At 42.5% G+C, this 17,069-nt stretch overlaps 1 protein-coding gene across 2 annotated transcripts in view; it reads left to right on the top strand.

The window, feature by feature from the left end:
- RTN1 (reticulon 1) overlaps positions 1 to 17,069 on the top strand; it is a gene marked incomplete at its 5' end in the record, with an annotated part of 387,521 nt that overhangs the window by 157,566 nt on the left and 212,886 nt on the right. Inside the window, one exon of one of the 2 annotated variants that reach the window (XM_080808576.1) lies at positions 3,812 to 4,058. The exons of the other annotated variant lie outside the window; for it this stretch is intronic. Coding sequence (XP_080664702.1) covers positions 3,812 to 4,058 — 247 coding nt within the window. Of the gene's footprint in view, positions 1 to 3,811; positions 4,059 to 17,069 lie in introns of those variants that run through there. 2 annotated transcript variants of the gene reach the window in all.

Here is a 17,069-nt window from a genome sequence, read left to right as displayed (position 1 = left end):
ATTCAGTACTATTCAATGATTTCTATTTACCATTCCCATACAGGCTATTCCAAGCTGAGGGGTGTGTGTGTGTGTGTGTGTGTGTGTGTGAGAGAGAGAGAGAGAGAGAGAGAGAGACAGCTACTTCAGAGAACATTTGAAGTGTATTTATCTTTATGTAAGTTTTGCCTTTCAGAATTATAGGATTTTCAAGTGGAAACAGACCAATAATCACTCAATATAGGGGAACATTTCTCGTCTAATTTGTTTTAAATGCCTTCAAATTGTTTTAAATGAATTCTTTGATTCTTTGGCATTGACTCTCTGATCTTTGCAAACATAAAAACTGAAGGCAGAGCTTTTACCAATATAAGCCATTTTCTGGAAATAATCTGGCATGTGCTCTTCTACGTTAATAACATACCTACTTATGTCAGCCCATTTGGTGCTCCCTCAAACCCTGTACAGAAGATACTATTAAAATCTCCAGGTTATGGTTGAGGAAACTGAGGCACAGAGCTCTTATGTAACTTTAATGTTGAAGCTGGAAAGGATTTCATCTTGGTTAAAATTTGTTACTTGTGGTGTTCTTTTTGCCTGTCCCTAGACTCCTTTTCCCATAAGGTTTGGTCTAAGTTAAGAAACTAGGGATAAATAAATGCTCCTCACCACATTCCTTCTTTTGAAATAATGAACAAAACTTTTCTAAAGAAAAATAGCTTTGTCTTTGAAGACAAAACCTGACAGTTCTTTTGTCTCAACTCTTCTTGCTAAGAATTCCTTATAAGTGAGAACCTTATTTTTCTTTTTTAATCTCCAAAGCATGTTAGAGCAATTCATAACTTAGAGCAACTATGCAAGCCCTGGAATTCCACATCTGACTGTGTGTTATGCCCATAAATCTCCAAAATAGTTAAGCTTTGTCAGTACATAGGTGCTCAAATATAAAATAACATGGATAAATATTGGTAATTTCAAACCAAAGCACAAACCTGAAAATTTCTTCAACCAAGTAGGCAATTATTTGTATCTATCCAGAGGTGGAATCTAAAAAAGTAAAGATGGTTGCTAAGATTAAAAAGTGAACACGTTTCTTTTTGGCAGAGCAAAACAGAATCATTTATCAAAATGGAATTTCAATTAAATTGGAAATGAAAATGGACAATTTCAATTTCCTCTAACAAGTAAAATTCAAATACACTGGCTATTTCCTCCTCACATTCTCAGTTAGAGTATTGGTCAGCATCTGATGAAATATGGAAGATAATTAGAATCCTATTCCCAAATTCCTTATCTATTTAGGCATAAGGAAGTTAAGAGGCTTGCATAGATACTCCAGTTTTTTTTTAAATTTTTTATTTATTTGAGTGTGTGTGAGAGAGATAGAGAGAGAGAACATGAGAGCGGTCAGTGGGAGAAGCAGACTCCCTGCTGAGCAGGGAGCCTGATGTGGGACTGGATCTCAGGACTCCAGGATCATGACCTGAGGCGAAGGCAGTCACTTAACCAACTGTGCCATCCAGGCAACTGATACCCCAGTTTTTTAATGATGACTTTCATTAGTGCTTCCTGGGGAAACAAAATAACACACTGTGTAATTCTGTATGTAATTGCCTTACCCTAACAATTTTCAAATGTCCAGTACCCATCCATAACTGCTTAATGTTACATCAGTAGAGTTTACTGTGTTCTTGGCATGTTCTCAATAATGAAACTGAGAAATTCCCATCTGGTATTTCTGATGTGTCAAGGAATTCTAAACAATAGATCTGAGAAAGTCTCACAAGTACCCCCCTGATTATACAACAGGATTAAGCTCCATGGAAAGACAGCAGTAGAATAGCTTTTCATCTTAAAGATTTCTTAAACAAAGTTTTTTTTCCCATGGAAAGATTTCAAAAACTATGATGATTCATGATAACCAAGAATTTTTTTGGTGGTTTTTGTTGGAGGGGGTAATTTTTTTATATCTTTATTGATATAAAATAGATATATGTTAAATTGTACATATTTATAGTGAACAATTTGATTAGTTCTGACATATGTATACACCTGTGAAGCTATCACCGCAATCAAAAAAATGAACATGTCCATGATCATTTTTAAAGATACCAGTAATGTGAAATTTTGGTGATCATCATATCTCCAGGGACATCCGGCACTAGTAGGTCATATTTATTGTCTACTGAGTGAATGCATTTTCTCTAATTTATTATCACTGGACATCTTTTGGACATTAGTGTACTAGAAGAACAAAGGGTTGGACAGAATTAGGCTTTTAAGCATCAGCATTTTAGGGGAGCATCTGAACAGTGCTGAAGTTGGCCTTTGAATATAAAAATGAAAAGGTATGGGTGCCTGGATGGCTCAGGGGGTTAAGCATCTGCCTTCAGCTCAGGTCATGATCCCAGGGACCTGGGATGGAGTCCAGCCGCAGGCTCCGTGCTCAGCAGGGAGTCTGCTTCTCCCTCTGCCTCTCCCTCACCTCTCATGCCCATGATATTTCTCTCTCCCTCTCTCTTGCAAAAATAAATAAAATCTTTTTTTAAAAAAATCAACAGGTATGAAACCCTTGATAGGCCTATGGTGGCTTAGCTGTCTCACCACATCCCAAGTACTTCTATTCCATGCCCCACCTTTTCTAGAGAAAGATCAATGGATAAGCCTATTCTTCTACCCTGTGTGTTGGCTTGAAATTTATTTTTTCCCAAACCACCTCATTTTGTAAATAATTTAGGAAGAAATAACGCTCAAGTTTTGTTTGAAAAGCTGGGCCCAAATATGGGAATAATACATCATAAGCCAACTTCTCTGAGTTCGGTTTATCTTTCAAGTATACTCCACTTTGTCAGAGACAGCTGTAAAGGAAAAAAAAAAAAAAAAGGCAGAAGCAGCAGCAGCAGCGGCAGGAAGATTCCCCAGACGTCCACATTCTCAAATAAAATAGACTGCCCAGGCAGCTTATCATTTGTATGGCTTTTGGCTCAGTGTTTCTGAAAGGAAGCATAGCCGCTTTTTTCCCTGCCTAGTGATATCCTACTTGCTTTCAGTGCTGGTACGGATGAGGTCTGGTAAGCTTTTTTCTTCGGAGGCTCTCCTGGTAGTTCTTTCCTGTACTCCACTGTTTTCAGCCCTGTTCTGGAAACAACAGTTTTTAAGGACGCAGGATTTAACCTCGGGGTTGCAGCTCCCAGTCTCCTGCCAACATTCATCCTCAGCCTTCCCCGCGCAAATCCATGTCCCCTCCACAGCTGATACTGGTCACCCTCAGAACCGTGGCCTGGAGGTCTCTAAGCTCCCTTCCTTTGCCCTGAGTCCGGGCTCAACTTTAGGAGTTTGGAGGGCGTCTTGCTTCATCGGTCACGCTTCAGCTGGGGACTGCTTCCACCTGCTCATCTCCTTAGATTCTCACTCCAAAGAGAGGAAGATTCAGGTGGATTTGGCCCATCCCCTAATCGGGGCCTGCCACTAGCAGGCCGGGGGCTGGTGTGGGCCGAGGGAGACTAGGACGAAGCAGGCCATTTCCACCTGCGTAATAACAGGCTTGGGAGTAGCGAAGCGGCGGCGGCGGCTGGAGTAGGAGGAGGAGGAGCGCAAGCAGCGGGCCGCGGCGGGGCCGGGAGGAAGAGGAGGGGGAGGAGGAGGAGCTGAAGCGGGGAGAGCGGCAGCCAGCAGCTCGGCCGGAGTTGCAGCAGCGGCGGCGGCGCTGACACCGCAGCTTCCCCGAGCCCCGAGTCCAGGCGGGGACAGCAGCAGGGAGAGCCCGGTCGCCCAGGCACCGCACCTCGGCCCCGCCAAACCGCCCTCGCTGCGCCGGGCGGGACCGCCAGCCATGGCCACGCCGCCGGATTCCCAAGACGAGCTGCTGCCGCTGGCAGGCTCCGGGTCCCAGTGGTTCGGGGACCGGGGGGAGGGGGAGAACGAAGCGGTGACGCCGACGGGGGCCAAGCCGGCGCCGCAGGCGGGGGAGCCCGGCCGGGGGTTGGGCGCCGGGGCCGGGGCCGGGGAAGCGGCGCCGCGGGAACCGGACTCGGGCCCCGCCCGGCCGCCGCCCGTTGCTATGGAAACTGCATCCACAGGTAAGGCGGTCGTCGGGCGCCGCTGCCCCGCAAATGGCGTCGGGGACCGGGTCCCCCAGCCGGTCCCCTTCTCTGCATCTCAGGTCTGTACCTCGCTGGCGCTCTCTACCTTGAGCACCAGCCTCAGCCCGCTTCGCCACGGGCGACTGTAAATATTGGCGCACTGGTAAAACAACAGGAAATTTTTTTCCCCTAAAGGCTCGGAGGAAAATGAAATACTATCGATTCATTTTATTTCATTTTCATTGTTATCTCGGCTTTAAAAATTGTCCTCGGAGGCAAACCGCAGCATCCTGGCTGCTGGCGCGCCCGCGTACAAGTTTCTTCCTTCCGCCAAGGGGTTGGGGGCTGTAGGGCCCGCTTGGCCAGTTGCGATGATTTTTTGGGGCGTGTTTGCGCTCGGCGTGCGCGCCGGCTACGAGGGACGCTGACAACAAAGCGACCGGCAGGCGGGCTGCCGCTAGATCCGGCTCGGTTCGGGGCAGAGATGTGGCTGGAAGTGTTCCTTACCCCTTCCCTCCACAATTCGCCACACCCTACTCCCTTCCAGTCCCCCCTCCCATTCTCCACCTCCCCCTCCCGGCCGCGGAAAACAGAAATCCCAAGGTGTGCGTGTCTCATTCAGGAGGGGCAGCGTTGCAAGACGGTTGGGAGTTGTGACTGTCCTCGCCCAGAACTGCCCAGATGTCCCCATCTTGCTGGGAGCATTGAAACTTGGAACCCATAAAGGCGGCCGGCCTGGCTGCGGTGTGAGAGGGCTTGAGTGGTGGTGTTGAGTGAACGAGGCACAGTTTCTCTGCAGTCTGGACCCGCCTGGGCATTTGGAAATTGGAAATTTGGGTTCGGTCACCCCTACCCTTCAAGCCGGAGCGCGCGGGTGCCCAGCTGGGACCAGGGCGTTGGAACATCCCGACCAAAGGATTCGGGAGGCCAGCTTTGGGGAGGGGCTGCCGGCCTGGGTAGTCCTGTGTTGCCAGGAAGGGGGTTAGAGGGGGCCGTGCTGTGTTGTTTTCTGAAAAAGCTTTTGCTGTAGTGGCATGGGAGTTGTGTAGATTTGGACAAGCAGCCCTCGAGGATCTTGGGTGGTGGGTGCTTCCGGAAGACGGAAAGGGGGTGGGATTGCTTGCGTGCTCCTGGCAGCTGGTTTAGGGAAACCCCTTTCTTAAGCCACTGCCTCTCTTAAGGGTCATGTGGAGTGCGTTAGGTAGTTAGGTAGTCTTTAACTCTGAACTAGTACCAAAGATTTGTGCTGAGGAAAGGAGGTTTGGGGAATGCAGTCATTAAAACATAACATTCTGATGGGAAGGGAAAAAATTCGGACCATGATTAGAAAAAAAAAAAAAAGAGAAAGAAAGAAAGAGAAGAAGAAAAGAAACTCCAAGGCAGAAAACCCCATTTGTCATATATTTTATAAGAGTGCAGGGGTGGGAAGGATTTGAGACTAAGAAAGGCTGCCTAGCCTCTCTTTCAACTTATCCATCTAAATGAAAACAAAACTCCTTATAATTGCAAAGGAAGATGGAGAAAGATAAAAGACAAAGGGAGGTAGCTTTTTTGTTGGTTTAACATTACTGTTCTTTGTAGGTATAGTTTAGAACCTTTATCCACCATTATCAAAGTAAATTATTTTTTTTTTATAAATATTTCTCACCTCCCACTAGTGTCACCAAGATTAGGGGAAACTGGGAAAGAAATCTAGTGCCCTGTGTTCAGTAACACACTATACACTAAAAATGAGTTGCTATATATAAAATGTTTGGAGCAACTCCTGTCACAAAGTAGCCTTTTGCAATTTTAACATTATTATTATAGAAAATTATAGAAACATTTTACTTTGTTGAATATATTGGGGGTTTCCTATTCTAGATAACAAATACGTGAATAATATGGAACATGATGATACTGAGTTTGGATGGGAGGGGGATGAAGGGACAGGAAAGGAGCATATATTTTGCATATTTATATAGAATATTTTTAGTTTATTATTGCTGCTTGAAGGGATGTCTCATATAGTTGTTGATTGTTAAATGTTTTAAATCCATATGTTTTGTATTTCTTATACTGGAGAGACTGCTGTAAGAAACCTAGATGCTGGAAATAATATCTAAATAAACAGCTAGGTCTTGAAAAATCCAAACAAATTCTGGGCCAGCTTCCTTGTCTGTTACCACTATAATTTTATTGCTATAAGCAAAGTCAGTAGCTACATATTTAACTTTATCAGAGACAAAGTCCAGAGAGAGCCTATTAAGTACACTGATCTACTTTTTGAAAAAGAATGGTATTCTTTGGGACTCAAACTAAGAAGTAACTTAGGCTTTGGGCATGATGCACTGTAAACAGATTTTGTTTCTTTTTCAGACGGGATTATAATGTGTAAGACAGATATTGATATTTTAAAAGCTTTCTTTTTTCTGAAAAACAGCACTAATCATGCCATCTGGACAGAAATTCTGTTATTTATTTTTATACATTGATGGTAATTAAAGTTCCTAAAGAAACATTTCCGAAAATATTTCTTGGTAATGTCCTGCAGTGAATATATGTTTAAACATTGTTAAAACTGCACTATATTTTCAGGTATTCTCATTTCTCCTGTCCCTTTTGTGGATTGGAAATGTTCTTAATCAAAAGTAATGCTTTTTTTTTTTTTTTAAGTAATGCTTTCTTTTAAAGCTACAATTTTTCATGTTGAAACTGTTAATGGCTGAACACCGGGGTGGCTCAGTTGGTTAAGCACCTGCCTTCGGGTTGGGTCATGATACCAGGGTTTTGGGATCGAGCATGAGCATCGGGCTCCCTGCTTGGTGGGGAGCCTTCTTCTCCCTCTCCCTCTGCTGCTCTGCTTGCTTGTGCTCTCTCACTTTCTCTGTCAAATAAATAAATGAAATTAAAAAAAAAAAAGAAAATTGATAATGGGCATGTGAAATGATGTCTATTGCCAAGGGAACATTTAAAACACCATGTGTAGGCTACAACATGTTAAAGTTGTTAAATCATGAATCAGCACTGTCATCTAATAACTTTGTACAAAGGATGGTAAGAGCAACTGTTTTGATTTCTTATGATCAGTTATTTTATTCCTGGAAACTATTCAAAGGTAGCATACAATAACACAAGGATAGAAGAATGGCCCCTTTGTTTAAAGGAATAATTTAAAATAGAACATTTGAACAGAATGCAGTGGTGAGAAGTTAACTCATGATTGCTTTGGAAATTAACTCATTGATTGCTTCATGCATGCAGGCAAAAGGAACAGAATGGAGAATGGTCCAGAGAAATCAATATGTTTTGCTTCTGTAATATTGACTTACAGATAATTTGACTTAAATTTCTAGATGATTGGAGAGAGATATTTTTACTTTATTTGGACCACAATTTATGTTTTTCAAAGGCTGAATGTGATACTCTATTGGAAGAACTATATCTCTCATAATTTAAGTAACTTCAGAATATTTATATACCCTGTGTTTATTGTTTAGTATAATAAATTTGTACTGTATACATCACTGAGATCATCTTCTAAAATTCACATGGAGGCTGGATTGAATCTCTTGTGGGTGTGTTTGATAGATGTGTCTACATTTTTTAATTTGGAGTCATTCCCAGTAATCCCCTTCAGAAGGTGTAAATTTCAATTTTCTGTTTTCTTTCATCTTTTTAGAAAGCTGCAGTTATGTTGAAATGAGAAGGAATACTACACTTAAATTTTACAATATTTTACAGAACATTTAAGAAGAATAAGAGTTTCTAATGTAATTTATTTCTCTGGACATAGCCTCTGGTTACTATCAGTAACCAGTAACCAGTAACCATACTTTCAGCAGAAAGTATGGTATATGTCCTGTCATTTAGGGAATTCAAATCCAGGTGAATTAAAATTTGGAAACACTCACATGCCTTAAAAATACATTAATAATAAATTTTATCAAGGCTTCCAGCATCATTTCCTCTTCATGAACTCACCCTTCTGGAAACCCATCCTGGTTGTTGCCCCTCAAATCTACCATAGGCCTTCTTGCCCCCTGTCTCTTTTCTAGGGCGTTCATCTACTTCTGTTCCTGCAGGTTTGGAGACAAGTTGTGGCTTTTCTTGCTCATTATACTGTATCCTGAATAGCATGGGTTCCAGAAAGTTTTTGTTACCTGTAAAGTGAGAAACCATTGCAGTTCAATTCAGTCTAATAAACATTCATTGGATGCCTCCTTTTTGGAAGTTTCTGTGCTACACCCAGATCATGGTTGCCTGAAATAGTGCATCTGTCTGTTTCACATTAGTATTTAGTTTAATGAAATAGTTCCTTTAGTGTCATTTTTCATTTTCTTTATTCCCAAGTCATCACTGGAAACATGACTAGAAGGGCATTATAATAATCTAACCCCATGGGCGTAAGGGCATGAGTTAGTTTTCGGAGGTCAACATGGGATAAATAAACATGAGCACAATTTGCTCAGACCACACAGCTGTGGGAAAACAAAATGTATCTATGTATCTTTCAATCTATGGGATTGGGATCTAGAGAAGGGAACGTTTTATTTATTTTTTTACTCTGGGGGATTTTAAAGCATATTTATAAAGTGATGGCAAGATGGATAGTGTAGGAGGGAGAGTGTGTTTCCTGTAACTGAGTAGGTGAGGGGAATGGATCCAGGGTACAGCAGAGGGCTGATGTTAGATGGACTTAAGGACAGCTTGTGGATATAACTGAGCAAAGACAGACAAGTGGGGCACAGGGGTGGGACCCAGAACAGCGAGAAATCCCTTCCAGCTGCTTCTATTTGCCATGAACTAGGAAGCAAGGTCAAGAGAAGAGTGAGGGCAGAAGTGGAGTTGGAAGTTTGAGAGGAGGGGAGAAAGTATAAAATTGCCGCTGGAATGGGAGAGTGAATGGATTAACGGAAATGGAATTCTGAGCTGTCATAGGTCTCACTTGGAGTTTGTGGTCATGAGCTTGATGTGAGACCCGTTACCATATATGTTATCTATTCTTTTTTCAGCCATATTCAGCTGCCTGAGTATTGGTTTGGAGTAAGTAGATGGGTGAACTGGTTTTTTGTTTTTTTTTTTTTTTCAGTGAGCTGGACAGGAAGAGAGGTGCCATGGAGGTGAACAGTGTGTAAGGCAGTGAGGATACTGATGGGTTATAGAATCTGGGGAGGAGGGAAGGAGGACAAGAGGGGGCTGATGCTCAGTGAGAAGATGATATAAATGGTTTGCATGTGCTGGTAGGGTGGGAGAACAGATGGGACAGGGATTCCTGAATAAGGGAATTGCGAGGATAAGAGGTGGTGCTTTCAGAGTGGGTGTTTGAGACAGAGATTAAAGAGGAAGTGCAGTTATTGAGTAGGAGACTGAGGTAGAGTGGAAGCCAAGGTCATTTGAGGAACAGAGTCCAGAAGAATGGCAAGGGCAGGAGTAAAATAATCACCTATATGATTACTGAAATCACAAAGAACCATGGCAGAGATTGGAGAGAGACAGTGAACTTGATGCTGGTATCTTTAGGAAAGTGGCCTGGGCTTCAAAGCTAGTGGTTTCTGGAGGGGGAGGGAAGAACAGAGTCCTGTAAAGTGATAAATGTAAAGTCCTGACTGTAGGTTCCACAGACTCTGTTTAATATGTACAGAACGTAGGAAATGCAACTTAAAATAGTTCATTGTGGGGGATGGGAACTCTGAGGGTTAATTACAACCTAGATATTACAACACATACCTAGTGGTATGGTGAAATTATTAAAAATCTCTTATGTAATTTTAGATAGTATTAATAGACAGTCTTGGGTACACATTATATAAGGTAATAATTCCTCTAGATTTTGTTCTAGCCAGATTTGGAGTCTTGTACTAAACGATGGGTACCATGCTGTGAGAGACATTAATGAACTGCAGAATGCTGAGAGAAGGGTGACCAGACTGGTGTGGTTTCTGGAAAAAATGCCATTTGAGAAATGGCTGAAGAAATTAATAATTTTTTTGCCACAAGAAAGGAAGAATTAAGGGAGATTTGAATGTTAAATTCAAATACCAGAAGCACTCTTCTGAAGCCCAGACATGACCCAGATGTTTTCACAGGGCACAGTTGGGAAAGTGGTCAAATTAGAGATGCAGATTCCTACTTAGTGAAGGAGAAAGTTCTACTAAGTAGAACTACCTGGAAAAGAGATCGGTTGCCTGTCAGTTAATGGTATTCAAGCAAAAGTGAGGTGGTTGTTTATTGGAGGAAACTTTGAAAAGAAGGTATTAGTTATACCATGACCTTTATACCTTCCTAAAATGTGCCTAACTTACATTGTGATTGTTAACATGGGCATATTTCTCAAAAGCGAACAGCTTCCTAATGAAACCAGAAACAAGAGTCCATCACAAAACCCATAGTTAACTTCAAATTGACTATCTAAAATGCACTCTCCACAAAATTGTGGCCTCCTTGAAATTCTGTAGTTCTCCAATGTCGAGAAATAATCCTTAATGTAACATGCTTGCTTAAGAACTACATAAATTAAAGGAAAAAAAAGAACTAAACCATATTATCCAATTTGGGGTTATTAACCTAATGAGAAGCATGATATTTGCAAGTATCTCTTTTATTTTTTTCTTGAACTATCTTTTTCACTTTTTGTTAACATATCTAATTCCATAGATACTCAGCATATTCTAAAATGTTTGGAGAATTCATTAAATAATTCTGTAATGCTGAAAGAATCATCTGAATCTCTACTTAGTCCTCTGCCTCCCTACCTGTACATTTATGTGAGATTATTCATTGTAAAACCATGTTTGTTGGGTTTCCTAACGAATTACCTTATTAGCTGGAGTAGTTCTGCATTTTAACTTCCATCTCGAATCTCCAAATGGACTTTTTAATTCATCTATTGCATGAGATTATTATAAAACCAGTTATAGATGAAATTCTTGCTTCTTGAATGTAGGGAATTTGTTGAATATATCATATCTGTCAAAATACCCAGACCTAGAATTTTGTTTCAGGCATAGGAAATCTTCATGCGTTTTCAAAGAACAACTCTTGGATAACAAAAAATTGCATGTGTTCAACTTATTGCTGATCTAGTTGATGAGCGTAAGAATAAAAACCAATGTCACGTCTATCTTTGGCGTGAATTTTGCAACCAATCCTGAAAAATCAGGACTTACGAAAATGTGGTCTGTAGACTGTCTGCTTCAAGATCACATGAGGTAATCCACAGACTTCAGACTAGGGAAACAAGCCTGCCAGATGCATATTAAAACTTCAAGAAGCACCAGTGTATTGAATCTCCTCCTTATGCTCGGCATTTTGCTAAGAGCTGTGGGGGAATAGAGAACATGAGCTATGTCCCCCTTTCCCCATTCTTCTGAGCTTACTGTCTAGATGGGAGATAAGCCTAACTCCCACAAAACGAAGGTAAACAAGTCAGAGTACAGCCTGCTAGTTGGACGGATGGTATAAGCTCTAAGTGCTGTGCACAGTTCATGATTTTATGGGTCCCAGAGTACCTGGTCTTTTCAAAGGGTGGACTGCGACATACATATAGGATAGACAAGGATATAAAGATATAAGAGTATAATGGAATAGGAATAAGCAGAAGTGAGCTGAAAGACAGTTTGGGTGAGGGGAGAAACATGGGTGATGACTTGGGGATGACCAGTGACTAGGCTTGTTTAACCTGTCCATCTGGGTGAGGGGAGAGAGATTCTGGGGGGCTTGAAAGGTACCGAAGGGACTGTAGACTCCTTGTATATGGATTCTGCGACCTTTGAAGGTTTATGGGTGGGGAAGTAATATTATAAAGCTGTGTTAGGGACAATATTCAGTAGCATAGAAGATGAATTTTGTAGGGAAGGCTGACCCACTATCAGTGTCAGGACCTCGAATAAATAGCCATGGGAAGAAAGAGGAAGAAAGATGAGTGGCTTCCCAAGAACATTCCGTAAGACTTGTGACTGACAGGATGTGGGGTGTGAGGAAAGGAATAAGTCAACTCTATAAAGTTCCATGTCCGGTGGCTGCGAGAATGTCGATGTTCTGGGGAGATAAGGAGGGGGAACTCGTTAGGCTCATGGAGTCATTTTTAGTCTTGATATGATGTGGGGCTCTATATGATGATATGCCCCTTGAGTGGAAATCTCCACTTGGCACTGAAGATAAAGGAATGGAATTTAGAGATGAAAACAGGATTGTTGATATAGATTTAGAAAGTTACAAGAGAAGTCATAGTAAAATTAGATTTTTGGAAGAGTATGTTGTATGGGATAAAAAAAGGGCCAAGAATGGAGCACGAGCTCCTTGCCTCTTACTAGTGGTAGTGCTGAGTGGCATTAGGCAAGTTTTTGAACCTCCCTGAGCTTCAGATTCCATAGTAGTATATATGGTACTGGGTCTTGCAGAGCGTCTGGCAATCAAATGGTAATTACTCTTTAAAAAAAAAAAAGGAAGTTTTTATTTATTTATTTGAGAGAGAGAGAGCGCGCATGAGCAGGGGGGCGGCTCAAATGGTAATTACTCTTATTAGAGTATCATGGAAGCCAAATGGCGTGGTGTAGAATGAGCTCTGACTGAGAAAACAGTTTTTAAAGAAGATTTATTTATTTATTTCAGAGAGACAAAGCACATGAGCAGGGGGAGGGGCAGTGGGAGAGGGAGACAGACTCACTGCTGAACAGGGAGCCCATCACTGACTGGTTTAGTCCCAGAACCCTGAGATCATGACCTGAGCCAAAATCCAGAGTTGGAAGCTTCTCCATCTGACCCGCCCAAGCGCCTCTGAGAGCTTTATCTCCTCTTGGTTTTGGCACCTAATATCATGGCAATGTGGGCAAATCTGCTTTACGTCTCAGTTTCTTCATGTATAAAATGGGCATGATACTGTTGTCCTGGCTATGTTACAGAGGTGTCCGTGAAGATAAAATGAAGTAACATGGGGAAGTAAAAGCAAATTGCAAATAACTAATAATCTGGAAGGTGCTATTAATAGGAAACCTGGTCAGCACACTGTCAGATGCAGAAGAGAGGTCTAGGAGAACAAAGACTGAGAAAAAGTCATGCTACCTTAGTCTTGGGCTTTTTAATAGAAAATGCTTGTTGTGCTGACCTGGACCTCAGCCAGATCTCAGCAGGGAGTGGCAGGAGAGCATGAAGGATGGGGGCGGGGAGAAGTCCGTTCTGGTGAAGTGCAGTGGAAGACATTTTGACTTCGGGGAGTGCAGCTGGAGCCGCTGGAGCCCTGACCTGCCTCATTCCTCAGGTCCTAAGGAGGGGTCTGTGACTGGAGCAGGGTTGAGGCGTGCCAGTGGGGGCCAGCTGGAGTGGAGGCAAACAGCAAACGGAAGGGCAATAAATGCAGGAAGCTGTCCTAGGTATGCGTGGGAGTTGGTCTGGAGGAGGTTGCTTCTCTCACCAAAGAGGGTATGACAGTGAAAGCCAGCTCCTGCCACTCCCTAGCCCCCTCATCCCCCACCTCTTGCCCCCAGGGCAAGACTAAATCAGCTGATCCTGTGGGCTCCTGGGTATATGCCTGCTAGTCTTATAGCGCTGTAGGTTAAAGTCTTTTATAAATCGACTAATGCCTCTGGAAAGATGGAGCTGTATCCTGCTAAGTGTAGCCAAACGCCTGAACTTTGTATGTAAAATAAACATAAAAAGACTCTGAAAGGTGGAGAGAAGAAGGCAGACTTACTAGGGACCTTGGGACCTGAGAAGGGACACACGGCGAGTTCTCTGGGTTTTCCTTTTCCGTCATCTAGTTCAGGCTGCATATGGTAGAAGCCAGCCATGGGGAAAAGGCCAACGGGCACAGACAAAAAGCACGCACAAGAAAGCCTGTTCTCTCCAGACAGATGACTAGGAAAGGAGCAGCCTAGCAAGACCGAGAACTTTGCGACGATAAATTCTCTGTTCCAGCTAAACACCATGAAATAAACTGCTTGCCCCCATCCCTATCCCACCAGCAAAAGCCAGGCGGGGAGCCTAGACTTCACCCCTCTGAAGCTGTAAGAGGCACCCCAACAACTCCCACCCCCCCAGTGCCAGTGGACACCACGTGGGAAGCCTAGACTTCCACTCAGCATAGCCAGGCTTTGGACCTAAACGGCCTCTCAGCTAGTGTGGTGTCAGAGGAAGCTGAGTGGAGAGGCAGGCATTTTAACACCGCTCACTGGTAATCAGACTGAGAGGAGAACCTAAACTCCACCCCCCTCCCTGCCCCTACCCCAATTGGTGGTAATAAGGCAGCACCCTTCTTCACTCTTAGTTGTGGTATATACATAAGATCTGTAGTCTCATAACAAAACACCCCAAATGTCCAGATTTTAATTGAAAATCACTTGTCATACCAAACCCCAGGAAGATCTGAATGTAAATGACAAGGGCTAATCAACACCAAGATGACACAGATGTTGGAATTATCTGACAAGAATTTTAAAGCAGTCATCACAAGAATGCTTCCATAAGTAATTACGAACACACTTGAAACAAGTAATAAAATGGGGAGTCCTGGTAAGGAAATAGAACGTTTCAGTGAAAAATGTAGAAGATATAGTGAAGAACCAAAGGGACATTTTAGAACTGACAAATATAATCACTGAAAGACTTGAAGAGAAAAAAAGAACACAACAGTTCAGTGGGTGAGCTCAGTAGTAGAATGGAAAGGATAGAGGGGGAGAATCGGTGACCTTGCCGATCAACAACAGAAATGACCAATCTGAACAACAGAGAGAAAAGAGACTGAAAATAAAAGTGAATGAATAGTAAAGCCCTTCCAACTCTGTAGCTCAGGCATGTTTACCGGGCCTTGTGTCCTTTCTCCAATGTTCCCTGAGTGTTCATGAGAACGGACCATGGCGAGAACAGACTGAGAGGTGTGTGCCTCGGCTTTGCTAAGTACATCAAGTCTAAGCTGTGTTGGTCTGGATGTGGGTTGTAGGAAGAAGAACCCAATAGCACTATATTAAGTCTTTGAGCTATTTTCTGCATTTACAATACTCACTTGGTTTTTGACTCTTTCGTACTTAGGTAACTAAATAGATGAACGTATTACCCAAAGTATTTATTTAACAAGCACTTACATAGCACGAGTTCTGGGCTCCTTACATTTTATTGTTATTATTATAACTACCCAATGAAGCAGGTGTAGTTGTCTGTCCCATTTTACAGATGAGTAAGTGGAAATAGAGGTTAAGTGACTTGCCTCAGGTCACGCATTAGTAAGTGGCAGCCCTGAGATTTGGCTCTAGAGTCTGTACTCTTAATTAGCCCACCCTTGCCTATTTTGGGCTTTTCTTATGCAACATCTTTTTTTTTTTTAAACTTTCTATCTATATCTTTTTTTTTAATTTTTTTATTTTAATAAACATATAATGTATTTTTATCCCCAGGGGTACAGGTCTGTGAATCGTCAGGTTTACACTTTTCACAGCACTCATCATAGCCCATACCCTCCCCAATGTCCATTTCCCCACCACCCTCTCCCGTCCCCCCTCCCCCCCCACCCCCGCAACCCTCAGTCTGTTTCTTGAGATTGAGTCTTTTATGGTTTGTCTCCCTCCCAATCCCATCTTTTCATTTTTTCTTTTCCTACCTCCCCCCAACCCCCCCGCCTTGCATCTCCACTTCCTCATATTATCTATATCTTTTTTAAAATTTATTTTATTTTTTTTTTATTTTCAGCGTAACAGTATTCATTGTTTTTGCACCACACCCAGGGCTCCATGTTTTTTATGATCCGTGCAGTACAAGTTGCATGCGCAGGAAAGCCTATTTGAACTAGAATGAGAGAAAGAGAGACGCTAGGTGACGGGGACGTAGCTAAAATGTGGATTGATAGAACTTGAGAGTCTATCGAACCTCAGCTGAAAGAGACTGGTTACATTTCAAGTGGAAGTTTGACAAGGACTGTTGTCAAATGTTGCAATGGGGTCCTCAAACTAACTATTAAAAAAGAAAATGGGAAGATCATGGGGAAATTGCCACACACATAAAGAAAAAAAAATGCAGTGGTCTTACTTAACTAGAAGTTAACTTTAAGTCAATGGGGTGAACCAGCTGCCCCCACGGTGATGGTTGGTCTCTGTTTGGCAAGGGTATGTGGCTTGGGCTGGGGCAAGGGTGAGGGGCTGCTGGGTAGGTGCTGACCACCCGTGTGGCCAGGTGGGGTCCCGAGTGCAGTGAGAGTGCCAGAATGGGGATGGTGCCAACAGTAGCAGAACCTTGACTCTGGTTGAAAGAACTGAGGGTTTGCAGCCTGCACAAGGAGAAGATAGGATGGGTTATGACAGCTATCTAAAAATACATGAAGAACTGTCAAGTGGCATAGGCACTGAATATGTTCTGTGTGACTCTGGAGGATGGAGCTGTGGTCAGTCAGAAGTTATGCTGTGAAATATGAAAGCAGCCAGGACCACCCCATATGGTGATGAGTTTCTTGTCCCAGGAGGTATGTAAGCATACCTGGACCACTCATATATATGATAGAAGGGATATAATAGGATACATTGAGTTAGTAATCCTTTATCTTTTCAGTTTCATAGACCACCCCTCCCCCTTAGAGAATATGATGAGAGCTTTGTGATCTCTGCCCAGGAAAATGCACTTATAAACACCATTTTGCATACCAATTCTGGGATTTTTCAGAGGCCTTTTATGGATGGAGGAATTAAATAACTTTCTGACTCTTAGCAATGGATCATTCCAGATAACCCCTTATAGATCACTGTTTATTCAAGGGCGCTAGTTTTACAACTCAGTAAAATCTCAGTGAATCATCCATTTATTTATTCAACAAATATTTATTAAGCACTCTCTTGATGTGTGTGTGTGTGTGTGCGTGCAAGGTATGTACTAGGTACAAGTAGGTGACACTTAAATGCGTCACTAGAATATAAAAACAAATGCAGTGGAATAACAATATAGCCAGACTACAAGGAAGAACAGTCTATGTTAAGGAAAAAGTCTACATTCCATAAATTTTGTATCATTAGTTTCAAGAATATTCTGTGACTGAGTTTGAACTGAATCTCT

Source organism: Martes martes (genome assembly GCF_963455335.1).
Source record: "Martes martes genome assembly, chromosome: 7".
Taxonomy (NCBI): Eukaryota; Metazoa; Chordata; class Mammalia; order Carnivora; family Mustelidae; genus Martes; species Martes martes.
This window is presented reverse-complemented; position numbering and strand designations above follow the sequence as displayed.